Source organism: Musa acuminata, chromosome BXJ1-9 (assembly GCF_036884655.1).
Source record: "Musa acuminata AAA Group cultivar baxijiao chromosome BXJ1-9, Cavendish_Baxijiao_AAA, whole genome shotgun sequence".
Lineage (NCBI taxonomy): Eukaryota > Viridiplantae > Streptophyta > Magnoliopsida > Zingiberales > Musaceae > Musa > Musa acuminata.
Genome location: NC_088335.1, coordinates 475,264 through 490,194, shown reverse-complemented (window position 1 = coordinate 490,194; position 14,931 = coordinate 475,264). Strand labels below are relative to the sequence as shown.

The 14,931-nt window shown below is 43.9% G+C and overlaps 3 protein-coding genes across 11 annotated transcripts; all 3 read right to left on the bottom strand.

Moving 5' to 3' along the window:
- Nucleotides 1–1,435: 1,435 nt before the first annotated feature.
- LOC135592257 (uncharacterized) lies at nucleotides 1,436–4,927 on the bottom strand. The gene is made up of 4 exons (XM_065081615.1): nucleotides 4,656–4,927; nucleotides 4,367–4,549; nucleotides 4,223–4,282; nucleotides 1,436–1,852 (listed from the first exon to the last, which is right to left on the bottom strand). Exons 1-4 carry the CDS (start codon nucleotides 4,866–4,868, stop codon nucleotides 1,571–1,573), a joined length of 738 nt encoding a protein of 245 aa, XP_064937687.1. The 5' UTR covers nucleotides 4,869–4,927; the 3' UTR covers nucleotides 1,436–1,570.
- Nucleotides 4,928–8,836: 3,909 nt separating this feature from the next.
- On the bottom strand, nucleotides 8,837–11,537 carry LOC103996589 (protein ROOT PRIMORDIUM DEFECTIVE 1). 9 transcript variants are annotated; one of them, XM_065081611.1, is made up of 4 exons: nucleotides 11,021–11,536; nucleotides 10,732–10,903; nucleotides 10,568–10,635; nucleotides 8,837–10,386 (listed from the first exon to the last, which is right to left on the bottom strand). In XM_065081611.1, the coding sequence occupies exon 4, from the start codon at nucleotides 10,369–10,371 to the stop codon at nucleotides 9,091–9,093; it is 1,281 nt and encodes a 426-aa protein (XP_064937683.1). In that variant the 5' UTR covers nucleotides 10,372–10,386; nucleotides 10,568–10,635; nucleotides 10,732–10,903; nucleotides 11,021–11,536; the 3' UTR covers nucleotides 8,837–9,090. The 9 variants fall into 9 exon arrangements, with proteins under 9 accessions (XP_064937683.1, XP_064937681.1, XP_064937682.1 ...); XM_065081609.1 differs by having other exon boundaries at nucleotides 10,732–10,918; nucleotides 11,025–11,536; XM_065081610.1 differs by having other exon boundaries at nucleotides 11,025–11,536.
- An 83-nt stretch (nucleotides 11,538–11,620) lies between these two features.
- Nucleotides 11,621–12,455, bottom strand: LOC103996590 (uncharacterized). The gene has a single exon (XM_009417521.3). The coding sequence runs from the start codon at nucleotides 12,329–12,331 to the stop codon at nucleotides 11,783–11,785; it is 549 nt and encodes a 182-aa protein (XP_009415796.2). The 5' UTR covers nucleotides 12,332–12,455; the 3' UTR covers nucleotides 11,621–11,782.
- Between the last annotated feature and the right edge of the window lie 2,476 nt (nucleotides 12,456–14,931).

Below are 14,931 nucleotides of genomic sequence, written 5' to 3'. Positions count from 1 at the left end.
ATACTTTTGAAGTATCCCAATAAACTAAACCCCAAACATCAGGGAAAGGATCAGCTCTATAAATGTTAAGTGGACTTGAGATAAGATCAGAAAATAGAGAACTCGTACTCAACTTTCAATATTGAGATGGAGATCAAAGACAGCTATAATTGATAGCATTGCCTCTGGGATCATATAAGCATGAAACACTATCAATGAAATCATAGGTGAATAGAAACATGCTCTGCCACAGAAAATTACATTCTCAAAATAATCACAATTTGATTATGACACATTCATGACTTAAAGTCCAGTGACAAACAGAAAACAATTTCTTTTCCTGTACACTAGGTCTCAAATCATGAAAATAACTTCCCTGTCTGTTAGGGAAAGACTGTGTACCTGTCTGATCCTCCCTAGTCCCCGCATTACGAAGAGTCTTATGTACCAGACCATCCCATATTTAGTATACACCCAAGCAGACATCATCATTGCAAGACGCCCAAGACCAATGAGAACTTCCAATGCAATAGAACAATACATACTTTCCGAAGGAGATACTGGAAGCGTATTGTCAGGATTTAATTGGAAATTTGTTATTGTGTAGTTATGCATTAATTGTATAAACTTTAACTTTAAAAGATGAAAAAGAAAGCAGATCTATATATGTTTCTCTTTTCACTTAATGATCAAATTCCATACAGTAATATGTGGATGTCTTTTATAAAGAGGACAAAGAATAACACAATTAACATGACAATATGCACACATGGCACATCAATTGAGAGCTTACCTCAACTTCCATGGCACTGAATCCAAAACCGGAATCCCCTTCAACAGCGACCACCAGTCTTCCAGGTGAAGCCGGAAGCAACTGCACGGGTGGCGACGGCAGTAACGGGGATGCCCACCACCCCGAACATGTGTTGCACGCCGGCACGGGCCAAGGAGAGAGCCGCCAAGGTGCTCCCGTCAATCAGGGACCGTGGAGAGTCCGCCATGACCAGTTCGGGCGTCTGTGTGAGAAAGAGTTGAGTGAGCCACGAGGGAATAGCAACGTAACCAAGCACGCACAAAAGCCCTTTATATACTGGACGGATAAGATTTATCTAGAGCATGTGCATAGAAGTAAATACCCACTCGGCCGGGCCGAAGAGACTCCTAAAGAAAATAAAAAGCTTCCACCCATCGATCATCTACCCATCTCCGCTACCTGTCAATAAAAAGCTTCCAGCAATATCAGTCTCATCTTCCAACCATCCGACTGCCACCGCGGAGCTGTGGCATGCCATTGCATGGACAATCATAGGGTAATATATACATATGCATGACCACAATCCAACAACTACGTAGACTGTCAAATGAAATGCTCAAGAGCAGCATGGTCGGCAAAGGGCACTGGGCAGTTGCCTCCCCTCTTTTGACAACAAAAGTTGGAGCATCTGAAATCAGGAAGTGGGCATAATTCTAATGCATCAATACTTCATTCAAGACTAAGAACGAACACAAATACATAGATGAGTACACTTTAGAAGTTCAATGGACTTCAGGTTCATTCAAGGCTACGAACAAAAACGAATATAAAAATTAACTATGTGACACGATGACATCGGCACCAATATGCGATGCCTCCACCTCTACCTTGTGCAACTGCAATTTCCTCATCTATATACAACCAAATGAAGAAAGGATCTTTGGTAGTGGGCTCCTTTTCTGCTTGTCCCAGATTAATTTGCAACGGACCAAGTAGCCCAACCTTAATACGGATGTTCTCAAAAATGAATGCCAACATTCTGTTCTTCCATGAAAATTTGCCCTCAAAAGTCAGACATCCAATAGGCCCCAGATATACTCCATTCTCAATCCTTTTTGCCTGATATCCAAGTCCAAGTTATTAAATTTCTAAAGCATTTCAAGATAAATCATCTAACAACACTAGGAATCACACATGAAAGGAAAATAACATGGGAATAGTCCATCAGCCAAATGTTGCCTGTATTAGCTTTTCATGAATAATGAGCAACTGATCTAATATAACATGTACCTTTCTTTGAGAAATCCCATTACATACATAATACAGGTATTTGAAACAACAAAATCAAGAATAATTGCCAATCATTTATGTTAAATATTCATTTCATCCGGGACAACGCAAATGATACTTCAAAAGCTTGTATGCCCTACCAATTGAGTGAATGCTGTTTCAATTGGTCCTTAGTAGGAACGAACAAATTAATTGATTTTGCAACTGATACCCGCAACAGAGAGCACTTACCTCATTAGCATGCATACCATTGCTTAAAGTCGTCGTACAAGTTATTGGAGAAAAATAAGCACTTCATATGTAACATAGTTGTATGATTCCTTAGGGAAAATTGACAACCATGTAAATAAATCTACCATTTCCAAAGTTAGTCATCAGCTTTTAGAGATAATGCTTTCATCATCGAAAATGAAACTCAAATATAGACGTAACTATTATCAATATGGTAATGAAGCTTTCATGACACAGCAGAAATTAGATAAGGGTCTCAAACATTTACAGCTACAAAAGCAACAATCTCATTCATCCAATTGATGAGTATAATAATTAATTTTATACATATAAAAAATGAAATATAGTGTTGCTTCGAGGACATGCAGAGTTAATGAGAATTAGACCTATATACTTAACAAATATCATACTTGTCCTTCCAAAATGCCTATTTACGACTATGTCACCTCATAAAACCCAATTTGTGTACTGGTAACCTTGCCATCATGGTCCACTCATAAGCATCAAAATAAACCCACATTAAACAAGAGTTACCATGAACTATAGTGCAGAAAGTCATTTTTCCTCCCAACATTTTTCACGTGCACACTCAACAAATTAGTTACAAATGCTCTTTTCAGAAACTAATGCAGACACATTCTGATACCAACAACAAGACAGTTGATTGATTTTATGAAGGTATTATTGATAAAGAGTAATCACATTATATAACATAATATCAAACATTTTTTTGACAGCACCAGAATGTCTGTTAAACATGGGAGCATGAATTCAAATAAATTGGACTCATAATGATATATATATATATATATATATATACAACTTTTCAGATGTGACTATGTACTTTGTCAGACTTGAAAAGGTTTATACAAAAAGAAAGAAAGGGAATCTTTTTTCTAAGATAGAACACTTCGAGTTGGCTTAAATCAATAAATCACTATTTTTTAGAAATAGGTCTTTCATGAGTATAATTTGAATCCATGATTTCATTCATGCATTTCTAATTTATAAGGATTTTTAATATGAGATTTTGCCCCTAGCTTTTGCTGCTGCTACTACATAAAATGTTTAGAACCAGATGTGAGTACTGGCAGACTTGAAAAAGGTTTTATGAAAAAAGAAAGTAAAAAATTCTTCTTTTTTTTTTTTCTAAGTTAGAACATTTGCAGTTAGCATGAATCCTTAAATCATTTTTTCTAGAAATAGCCTTGCATGAGTATTCAAATATGAGAATAGTTTGAATGCATGGTTTCATTCATGTGTTTCTAAATTCAAAGGATTTTCATCCGAAACTTTGTCCCTAGGTGTTGCTGCTACTACATTAAAAGTTTACAATCTTACTTTAAGTAATATAATCTTCTGCCCCTGCTTTAAGTAAAGATTGTGTTTGAGTCAAGTTTCAAAGAAAGCAGTGATTCTTTTATGGTTTTCAGAGTGATTAACAACATTCCTCCTCTGATTTTAGTTTGTGATAACACTATAATAGTGCAGCATTAGGTCTCTCTTTTTTAACAAATTATGGCCGGCTTGGTAATCTCTCAGTTGGCTTCAACTTTTCTACCTTGCTCATCTATCAGCTTGATCTGTTGGATGATCATCCGGGTTGACTAAAATCCCACTATCATCTAAAACCGAATGACAAGGGAACTTCTAGATACAGCAAATGCCAGACTGGAGGCTGGATATTTGTCAGAAAAGAGCTAGCAAAAATTAGAAATGAATCAATCTACATTCAGTAATATTGGTTTGTTTGTTTCTTCTCTTTCTGGACAAATTCACCTATTAGAAGTGCAAATAACATTTTAGGGTTTGTCGAAAAGATTCTTTGTCTCAATACACAATCAAGACACCCAAATAAAGGACCAATTGATCGTCAATTAGTGGAATAAGGAATGCAGTAAAAGGGCAAATAGCTGCATGTTTATAATAAAAAGTAATCGAAATGTGTCGTATCTATAAGTTTCTCACCTCTGCGTCGAATCGCTGAACTGCAGTGACTGGGAAATATCGACCCTTCTCCAGCCGACCCTAAAGGCAACAGCCCTCATATCAAATGCCAGTGAGAATGAAGGCTAAGCGGCCAAAAGAGCGGTAACAGGCACTCGAGTTCACCTGGGCGGTGAAGATAAGCATCCAAGTCCTCCCCGGCGACTCTGTCCCTCCGAGGGTTTCAAGAAACGAGGACGGGTTAGCCTTCTCCTTCTTGATCACTGCCAGGGCAGCGAGGACTTCAGGCGCCGAGACCTTCCTGGTCTTCGCCGCCGCCTTCAGAACCTTCACGCTGGCCGCCACGCCCTATGAGCACATAAAATCACCGCCACGAAGAGGAGACAAAGATCAACAAACTCAAGGACCACAGAGAAGGCAGAGGAGATCGAGCCTAGAATCTGGATTTACCGACCGATTCCTCCTTGGGCAAGGGCACAGTGCTCCTCTGGTCCTCCTCTAGGGCTCCGATCTCCGGCGCGGCTGCCCCCGGCCGCAGGATCCGGCGGTGGCGAGGCTCTGAGGCAACGGAAAGAGGAGCGATTGGGGGTATGAGGAAAGGACAACGCTTGGGTTGGGGGAGAGGAGAGGGCGAGAGCGAGGGCGGACGGAAGGAGAAAATTGCCATCTTCTTTTGCCGGGTTGAGAAATTTTTGGAGGGAGATAAAAACCGTGTGGTTTTGAAATAACACACATTCTTTCTATCTCAACTGCCCCCAATAATAATAATAATTATTATTATTTGTGGCCATGATATAACCCATACTAAAAACCATGAAGCAAAGTCATATTCCGTTTCGTGCATGATCATATTGTGGCAATGGATAAATTTGCTGCAACGCTAATCAACGACAGATCATAGAACAGAATTTATATATATATATATATATATATATATATATATATACATGTATACATCATGTGAAATGATGTGGTAGATAGACATCAATGGTGTTCTACTCAACTTGATTTGGTTGCGGGTTGGATTTATGTAGGTATTTCGTGGAACGAACAAGCTCCTTATCTGGAGGGTTGTTTATGGGTGTAAGTAAAAGAAGTGGATGTTCCTTTGTTTCATGGTTGCTTTTTCTCAGGAACTGGCGCAACCATGTGGAAGTTGCTTCTTCCACATATAAAAGTTGCTTCATCGTGTACTATCGACATGTGCCATGAGAAATTGAAGTCCCTGTGGCCTGTGACGGTACCAACAGAGCAAGAAGATTGGAATTGCGAACCCAAAGAGGCTCTCTTTATGACACCACGATAAATGCATCACGAAACAGTTGATTCTGAAGCAGACAGATATCACACTTGTCATCTGATGGATTAGCCGAACGGTTTTATGCTAGCAATGTACATGGCAGATGAGCTTTCGTTCGGCTTCTGTGATCTGATAATTCAGATGAGATGGGATCCTTCACAAGTATGATGGGCGGGAATCTAATTATTACGGTGATGATAGCCCACGTTGGAAAGCACTGATGTAATTCTCGAAGTGGACGGCGGGCCGCAAAGCTAGTGGAATTTTAACAGTGTGAGAATGGGAGAGTTCCGAGGCTTCATTGCTTAGTTGCGAAGGACGCCCGTCCGAAGTCATCTCGTCGACAAGAAAGCGCCTGACATCGATACCATTACTTCACCATGGAAATGGTGCATTGAACTTGGCCGAATCGTGGTGGGGCTCGTTATACCGGAGATTGACAGGTACGTGAAGACAAAAACATATGTTACCGTCGGCTGTGATCACAAAGAAGAAGGCAGGATTCATCCTCCTCCCATGCGGAACAGAATTGGGTTAACGGCGATAGGAGATTCTTCGACGGTAAGCTATGAGACCTTTTGCTTGGGACACTGATTGCGCGTCTCTCTCGATGATGGTGAAAGCCATGAAGCGGCTGGTATTTGGGGTTTTTGCAGACCGAAGCGTGTGGGGGCAGCATCCGTTCTTTCCTCCTCCCTCCCTCCCTCCTTCCCATCCAATCCAAAGAAGGATGGTAATAATACTATTCTTTTTTGGCTCCTGTGTTACTGCCAAGGTAGAAAATTAAGCTAGAGACAGAGGAGGCATCGGTCCAAACACGAAAACCCCACAAGCAATGCAGAGAGTTTTGGGCGGTGGAATGTAGCGTAGCGTAGCCAAGTGTTGAAGATAATTAATTTTATGATGATTGCAGTATACGCGCTAGATTTCGACAACAATCATTTGAGGATCGGGTCCCTTCTTTGCTTGTGGGAGTATCCAAATAGCTGGAGATATGATCCTATCCAGACCGCGTTAATTAGCTCCCGGTGTGGGTGGTGGGTGGGCGGATGCACCAAAATCTATACCCACTTGTTGCTTCTAGGCTTCAGCTTAAACTATACAGGCCTCGCCTGGAAACAGATCGCAAGGCAGCGGGGCTGTCATTCCTTCATCTCGTACGTTTATCCGTAAGCATCCTCGTCGAGGTTCGAAGCTTACGCGTAGCAGCCAGATGATCCGTCCCCGACAGGAACGGAACCATCATCGCATCAAGAAACAACAAAGTAGGCATACAGACGCTTCAAGTTTGGCGATCTTGCTGATGATTTTATGATATAAATTAATCGAGCCACTTCAGATTTTTTTTGGGAGGTAGAATCGAGCATGAACATGCCTCAGCCAGAGACCCATTTTACGAGCGGCTCCGATGATCGATCGTATCAGTTTTGGATCCACGAAAAGCTCCTCCGCTTTACTTGAAGCACGTTACGGATGGAGAAGACGATCGTTGCAGGGTTCTGCTACTTGTGTCTCATCCTTAAGAAACCGTCAGCCAACACTGGTGTACTTGTTCCCTTTTCAGTCGGATTTTGCAAAAGCGTCGAGCGAGTCCTCGATTATTAGCTCACGCAACATCCATAATTCATTTGCTCGCTGAAGCATCTATGGCAGGACTGAACGAATTAATTGTAATATTCTATAAAGCTATGGAACAAGTGGAGTACACGGACATTAAACGCCACTCAACCGAGATGCATTCCGGCCAGAATCCACTTCGAGGCCTGGATCAGATGGAACAAGATCAAGATCGCCGACGTCGGAACGCTCAACGCAAGCACCGCCATCAATCCGATGGCGACGCTAGGCCTTGTGTTCATCAGTAGGGTCTGCAACAAGCACAGGATGTCGGAGACGTCGGCGTGGTATCTGGCGTAGTAGCGCTTCTCCCAGTCCATCCATTCCGACGGCGCCTCATAATTCCTCTCGGCCATCTTCATCTCGTGGATCCTCTTCCTGAGCACGATCATATTCTCGTCGACAAGCCCGCCGCCGCCGCTGTAGTCCCATCCGTAGCCGTCCCTCCCTGCCGCGACTTCGATCGATCTCTGCCGATTCGGAAGGTGCGGTCCGGCGTGACGGTCGGACGGTCGGGCTCGAAACGAGGAAGGGTGGAGCGATGGGGAGGCGACGATGGAAGTATACATTCTGCCGGTTGAGAAGAAGAAGCGGAGCGGAAAATTGGAGATGGGAAGAATGGGAATCGGGAGTCGGGGAGATGGGGCGTATTTATAATAATATTAATACGAGGGGGGTTCATGCTGTCGATGGCACGTGACACGGAATCCTGGGCAGGTAGTTAACGGTCGACGGGCACGTGTCGATGTGCTAGCCCCGGCTCTGCGTCAAAATGCCTGGGAAGAAGATGTAGTCGGCGCCTTCAGTTGCGGTGGTAATGTATGCTTATCTTAATATAGATTATTCTTATGCAAGCAAATACATATCTATTATTATTATTATTATTATTTGTGTGACTTAGGTTATTAGAGAACTCATCAAAGGAAAGCTGGAAGTTGACAGGTAAATTCCATTTAGGGGATCACACGACGAGATCATCGATCACTGGCCTCGTAAGATTTAAACTTTGACCGTGGGAGGGGTCTTTGTAGTCAGTGGGTGTGCCGAGGATGCTTATTTACATGCGCTTACGGTCCAGCAAGGAGGAGAAACGCACGGTGGATTGTGGTAGATCTCAATCCATAGCCATGTCAAACCGAGGCAAACATGGACCAAAATGGGGGCTCCACGTCAGCTACATCCCACAACTTGTACTTCTGTAATTATGACTACATATCATTATAGTTTACCAGTTAATTTTTTTTTTGGCTAAATTTTAGTGGGTCTACGTCGTTGATGTTATGGAAAATAAAACAAAGTCGAGTTATGAAACAACAATAACAAAAAAAAATATAAATCTCAACTATTTAGATCAATTATATAAATTTTTTTATCAACATTAAGATTAGTAAAAAATTAATCTTAAAAACAAAGAAAATAAATATGCTGGTCATCATTGGTTTTCTTCTTACAAGAAGACAACATTGTAGAACAAATAGTTACAAGATAATCTTTTTGCGACGAGATACAGTTGAAAACTTGGACGATCCTTCTTTATCTAAATGATTTTCCTTCATTATGAACATTTTCTCCTCACAATCCCCACAAGTATTGACTAAACCTTTATCCTCAAAGCAAGAACATGAATGATTGTCTAGTGTGCCAAGATACACACACACAAGAACCAAAAAAATCACATGAAAAAGAAGAGAGAAAAAAAGACATAGGAGACTACAAGATAAAAAATATTGAACAGAGTATATTTCCACCCTATGTTACACTGGGTACAAGGCATCCAGTCCACTAATCAAATTGACAAGATCATACTATATTACTGCTTCGGCTTACTCTTCAAAAGCAAAATTGTAAGCTCCGTTGGACTGATTAAATCATGTTTTGCAAACAGAGCAAAATCACACAGGGAATAAGCTATTTTGAAGCTTCAAACTACCTTGCCTTCTCCTCGCCCATGCATCAACGAGGAACCCAAGTTTCACTCTGCATCTTCCTCGTCAGAGTGAAGACTGCTGCTGCAGAGATCCTCCATGATATGTTCTTCATCATGACATTCTGCCATCTGAGCAACCAGATCTCCATTATACTGATTGTCGCATCGCTCATCAAGTTGCTCCAGTTGTCGCTTCTGGTTGGTATTTCTGCATCCCAGCGAAACCAGGTCCAACATTTTCCTTCGTACTGCATAAACAGGGTTGGGCTCAATCAGACAACCTTTGCTGTAAGCTTCTCTAAGAAACACGGTTTGGGTGCTCCCCTTGGTGGAAATGTAAAATATGCCCGGGTGCTTAAGAATGAGCTCCCTCACATTAACTTCCATCCTAAAATCTCTTCTGTAATGCGACAACCTTTCGACCTCAACCATCTTCTCCATTGTCAAACTCAGAAATTCATGAAGAATGCCGACAGCACATTTCTCAAAACGCAGAACATTGCAAATCCTGATAACATGCTTCTTCTCATAAGGCTTCGTGTAAGGAAGGATCTGCCAGTTCTTCAGCCTTTCTCTCGATCCTTTTTCGATCTTAAAACCTGTAGGAAACTGAATTGGAAAAGCATACTTGGTTTCATGCTCACCCAACCATTTCTCTCTGTACTCTTTCTCCCTCCATTTCTCAATCTCAGCTTCAGCCAAACTTGCATCTCGAGAGATGAGTACCAAGGTATCAGGAAGTTCAACTCTAAAACAATCTGGATACTTTGGAATCACTGAATCCCTGAAATCATCCGGCAATCCCAACTCCCTCCTTGAAAGCCATAGTGCATGGAGGTTCAACGTTCCAAGAGTAGACATCATCAGAAGCTTCCTCAAACGCTGAACAACAGTGAATTCAGATGCTCTAATGACCCTAGCTTCCTCCGCAATCAAATCGATCATCTTTTGACTGAGTTTGCAACAAAGATTCTTCTTAACAGGGTGAATGTACGTCTCAAAAATATGGGGAAACTTGTGAAGAAAGTCACCTATTTCTGTATTCAAGCCAACCATGTGTTTCCATCTAGAGAGGAGCTGAACGGATGTGTAGTGACCCCTACGTTTTGCCATTAGCTCATGAACTCCCATTACCAACCTTAGCTTCTTCAACTGATTCATCAGCTTGTCAAGCTTGAGATCTCTTGTTCTGTTCTCCAGACGAGTTTGTGCAGAATCCACTGGTTTCTTCCATCTTTTCTGTATGCTGCAGTCAAATGGGACAAAGCAGCACATCTCGTTCGATGTGGGAGAAGAAACCTTCTGCAATATGCTTGTTCGTAGCATTCTCGATGCCTGGACCTTAAAAACGAACTATTATTATTCAGCGTCTATATCATGAAACTAAACCATCGATAACCATTGAAACAAGAGCGAGGATTATTTTCTTTAAATTGAAAGAAGTGGAGACCAGTATGTATCTTATCAAACAAAAAGAAAGACGAACCAACGCTTTTGCCAATGAACAAGAAGACTTCCTTACCCTCCAATGATTCGAACCAATGCAGATTTGTCATCAACCACCGACTTCCCTCCCACAGATAGAAGTTCCTGCAGTAGCATGAACATCCATTCTGATCAGACATCAACTCAGTACCACGATTAATATACATGCATATAGGAAACCGCAACAAGAATCCGGCTTACTTTCCTTAAAATCAGTACTCCGAGTGAAACAATTTCCTGACTTGTGTCCCTCCCGAGGGTTTCAAGAAACGAAGGCGGCTCAGCCTTCTCCTTCTTGATCACTGCCAGGGAAACGAGGACTTCAGCCGCCGGGACCTTCCTGATCTTAGCCGCCGCCTTCAGTACGTTCACCCTGGCCGCCACCGCCCTATGAACAAATAAAATCACCGCCACGAAGAAGAGTCATAGACCAACGAACTCAAGGATCACAGAGAAGGCAGAGGAGATCGAGCCTAGAATCTGGATTTACCGACCGTTACTTCCTTGGGCAACAGTATAGTCTTCTCTGGTCCTCCTCCAGGGCTTCGAATCTCCGGCGCAAACAAAGAGAATGCAGTGGAGATGTCTTTTGATGAATGGCAGGCAGCGAACCAGCAGATGGCAGAAAGCGGTGGCGCATCAGGTGACAGAGGAACCGAGCGTTAAGAGATGTTTTTGTTTGGGGGCGAAAGATGGTTAGGGTCACCACAGTGAACTGGAGGAGGAGGTTTTCTAGAAAAATCGAATCGTTTGTAATTACATGTTTACCCTTCAGCCGAATGTCTTCGATTGTGTGTCCGCGGTTCATCACGAAACAGAGACCGTGAAATTAGCAGATAAGACCAATTAAAGAGAAGGAAGCTGTCACGTGATCAAACCAGTGACAGCCACGCACCGTGATTCTTGGCACCACCAGGAGAACCCGTCAGATGCGATCGGAATTGAATAGACGGTCCAGATTCCATCCACCAAATGAAAGCGCAATGCAACGCGCACATCAGTTCCCACCACGACTCTCAAAGCGTGAAGAACCCGCCCACCGACCGCCCCTCCCAAAAGTGATTCCGATCTCAAAAAGACCGTCCACCCCTAATAAAGATGATCATTTTTTATTTGGTCCATAATTTGTCTTTATTTCTTTTCCCTCCATGTTTCCCTGCCTAGGAAATGAAAAGGCTTTACATGGAGGGTGTCGTCACGATAAAACAAGTCTACAAAACCTTAAAAAAGATCGATAAGCGCCGATGCCATCTCAGGCGGCGGGAAGCGACTCCGGGCGCCACAAGAGATCAGATGGGTCATATGGCCCCGATGCTACCTCCTCGGGGTAGTCGAACACCAGCCCGTCCTCCTCTGCCACCATCGCCATCTCTCTCTCCAGGCCGAACCCCCCGTAGCTCTCGATCGGGTCTTCAAAACCCCACATCTGCCCAAACCCGACTCCCTCCGGCTCCGCCACGGTTCCCAGCCCCGCCGCTTCAGCGGCTCCTACATCCTCGTCCACCGACGAAGCGGCTGCGGTCGGCGGGAGGCCGAGCTCGTCGTCGGAGGCCTCTAAGAGATACCCAAGTTCGGGCTGTCCCGCCGAGACCGACGGCTCGTGCTGTAGCTTGGAATGAGGCGACGGATAGGCGATCTCCTTCTCCAAGCTCCTAATGACCGACTCGAGGTCCTGGTTACCAGCGCCGGGATCGTCATCAAGCATGTCGAGGAGAAGATCTGCCCCGAGGCGCTTGACCTCCGGCGACTCCGACTCGTCGGAGTCCTCGCGATGGCGCTTCTGCTCACCGGAGCTCTGCATCAAGAGGGAGGAGAGGAAAGATTAGTGGGGTTATAATGGGAAGACAGAATAAAGGCGAAGCCAAAAAGGGTAACGTGGGAAGGTGTGAAAAGGGTGGGGGGTGTTTTGGGCAGGGAGAGGGGGTGTTGTGGTGGGGGTTTATATAGGGGCGCGGGTGGTATTCTGTTTCCAAGGGGTTCTTTGGGCCGGAAGATCATATAACACGCACCAACATTAAATAAACACTAGTAATCGGCGATAACGGACGTAAAATAATAAGAGGGAGTAAAAAAAAGGAGAAAGAGAGAAGGGACGGGTGCGGAGGCGTGGAACGAAATTGAGTGGATTCCATGCTTTTGTTTTCCAAATTTAATTTTCTGGACGCGTCCGTTGTGGAGGGAATTGCGCGTCCGCGGTGCGGCGTCGACCGACGTGGGTAGAGCGCCCAACCTGCTCGGCTAAGTCATCTTTCTCAGGCCAAGTATACTTTCTACCTCATCAATCTATGTTTGTGAGACTTATAACATTTGTGTTAACAGAATAAGTTCATATTGTGTAATGTTTTAAAACTGTGTATGATATATGTTAATTTTTTTGGGTTAAATTATTAAGAGACTTATAAATTTATTTTCCCATTTTATGGTTTTGTTACACTTCTGTAGCTTCACGTTTGAAGGATTTTTTTTTATGAATAGGCACCCAACTGAATCATGTGGTGTCTTGCATCGTCAAAAATCTAGTAGAACAATGACAAAGTGGGCTTCCGGCAAGAAAAATATGATAAGTCTTTTCTAGCTTTAAGACGCGAACTAGCGAAGCATTATTGTCTAGTGTCGCCATGTGGCTTGGGAAGGTATAAGTGTCGTTACTCTTTATGTGATGGTCCGGGAGTCGGTACTATGACGTCCATATAGGTGTTATGAGGTAGAAATGAGGATGAGGTTGGAGCGATGATGTGTCTCCTGGGTCGACCTACGGGGAAGCTGGGATTGCCTCTGGCATTGGATCCTTGCACAACAGGTTGATACCGAGAGGGGGATTCTCAGCTCAACCCCTCTGAAACTTAAGATAGTTTTTTGTGGTAGCATTGAGTGCTCGAGATTCGCCCCCTGACCAACTTTTTATACCTCTCCACGAGGGTCGATCGTACGTAAGTTGTAATGATCATCGATAATCCAGTCAGTTGGTTCGTCTGCTTTGGACGGCACAAGCTAATTGTTTTAGTTCTATGTCGTGTGGGGCTACTTTGTTACGATCTCAAGCACGACTGTGCGTCGCTTCAAGGTCGTACCACGCGTGTGCGCCACGTTGATTCCAAGGTGGTCGTCGGTTGTCATTGTGGAGTGATACCAAAATATTTCATATTATTTTCTCCCCCTATAGGCGTGTCTTAGGTTTCTCGTAGGGGGGCTCGAGATGCACCTTTTTTGACTTGGGCATATGTTCGCCTTTAGCGAGTCTTCTAGCCAAGGTGCACGACTTCGGGAGCGAGTTCGCCTTAGTGCGCTTCGCTTCGATCGAGGTGTACGACTTGAGTCTTCTGGTCGAGATATAAGACATTGACAGAACTCCTGGTGTCCACCATTACCCTTTTCAATCAGCCGTTGGCGATCCTGTCCGAGATCACTAGGGTATCATCGTGGTCGAGGTATTCATCTTCTCCCACCTCGAAGGTGATCTCGAGGCTATCCCTTTGCCTAGGACGCTTCTCTACTGTGGCATGGGCATAGGCCTTCCACTCGGATGTATTGTCTCCCCCGGATGTTGGACTACCAATAATCACATTTATCTGCTTCTCGATTGGGTCGTGAGGGTGCAGAGAGGGCTCCCAAGGTCTTTGGAAGTATCGTTCGAGATGCCTCCTGTGGATGAGTTCCTCGATCTAGTACTTCAGGACCCAACACTCTTTAGTGTCGTGGCTATAGTCGCGATGGGACCTGTAATACTTTGTTCGGTTCTTGAACTCATATGGGATCTTCAATAGGTTAAGTTACTTTAAGAGCTCTTTCTCCCTAATCTAGAGGAAAATCTACATTCTGGATCAGTTGAGAGGTGGTAGAGGGGGCCTCGAGAGTGGTGGCTCGGGTCTATCAAGCTTCCTCTTGGGTGGTCCCAAGGGTGAGTCTCGAGGTTGTTTCGCATGGGGTCTTTTGTTTGACTCCTTGCACCTCTCTGGCACTAGTGTATCAATGGCGATAGATTGATTAGCCCATTGGAGCATCTCAAGGATGATTGCTGATAGCCTCTCGACAAGCGACTAGAAGAACCTTGTAGGTTATAGGCCCAACATGAATGCTTGGATGATTGATGAGAGGTGGGCATGAAGCACCCCCTCAGATTTCTGTGGATAAGCGAATGACGAAGAGGGAGTGGGCCTCGTCCTCCTTCTGCCTTAACCCGAGGAGCATCACCATGGATGGCTTAGGTCATATATTGGCAAGGAAGTAGAGCTCGAATTTTTTGATGAATTCGTCAAAAAACTATATCGAGGATGACTTCAACCAGTTGTCCCACACCCAAGCCAGGCCTCATAGGGTGGTAGGGAACGTTTGACACATGAGGGTGTCGGATGTGTCGTATAGGGTCATCTGTGCCTAGCAAGTGATAAGGTGCTCTGTTGG

Excerpts from the sequence above, each read along its gene's own strand:
- LOC135592257 (XM_065081615.1), bottom strand. The coding sequence starts at position 4,868 with ATGGCAATTTTCTCCTTCCGTCCGCCCTCGCTCTCGCCCTCTCCTCTC. Across the intron at positions 4,550-4,655 it reads CCTTGCCCAAGGAGGAATCG|GGCGTGGCGGCCAGCGTGAA; the intron begins GTCGGTAAATCC and ends ATGTGCTCATAG. Across the intron at positions 4,283-4,366 it reads TGCTTATCTTCACCGCCCAG|GGTCGGCTGGAGAAGGGTCG; the intron begins GTGAACTCGAGT and ends TGTTGCCTTTAG.
- LOC103996589 (XM_065081613.1), bottom strand. The coding sequence starts at position 10,371 with ATGCTACGAACAAGCATATTGCAGAAGGTTTCTTCTCCCACATCGAAC.
- LOC103996590 (XM_009417521.3), bottom strand. The coding sequence starts at position 12,331 with ATGCAGAGCTCCGGTGAGCAGAAGCGCCATCGCGAGGACTCCGACGAG.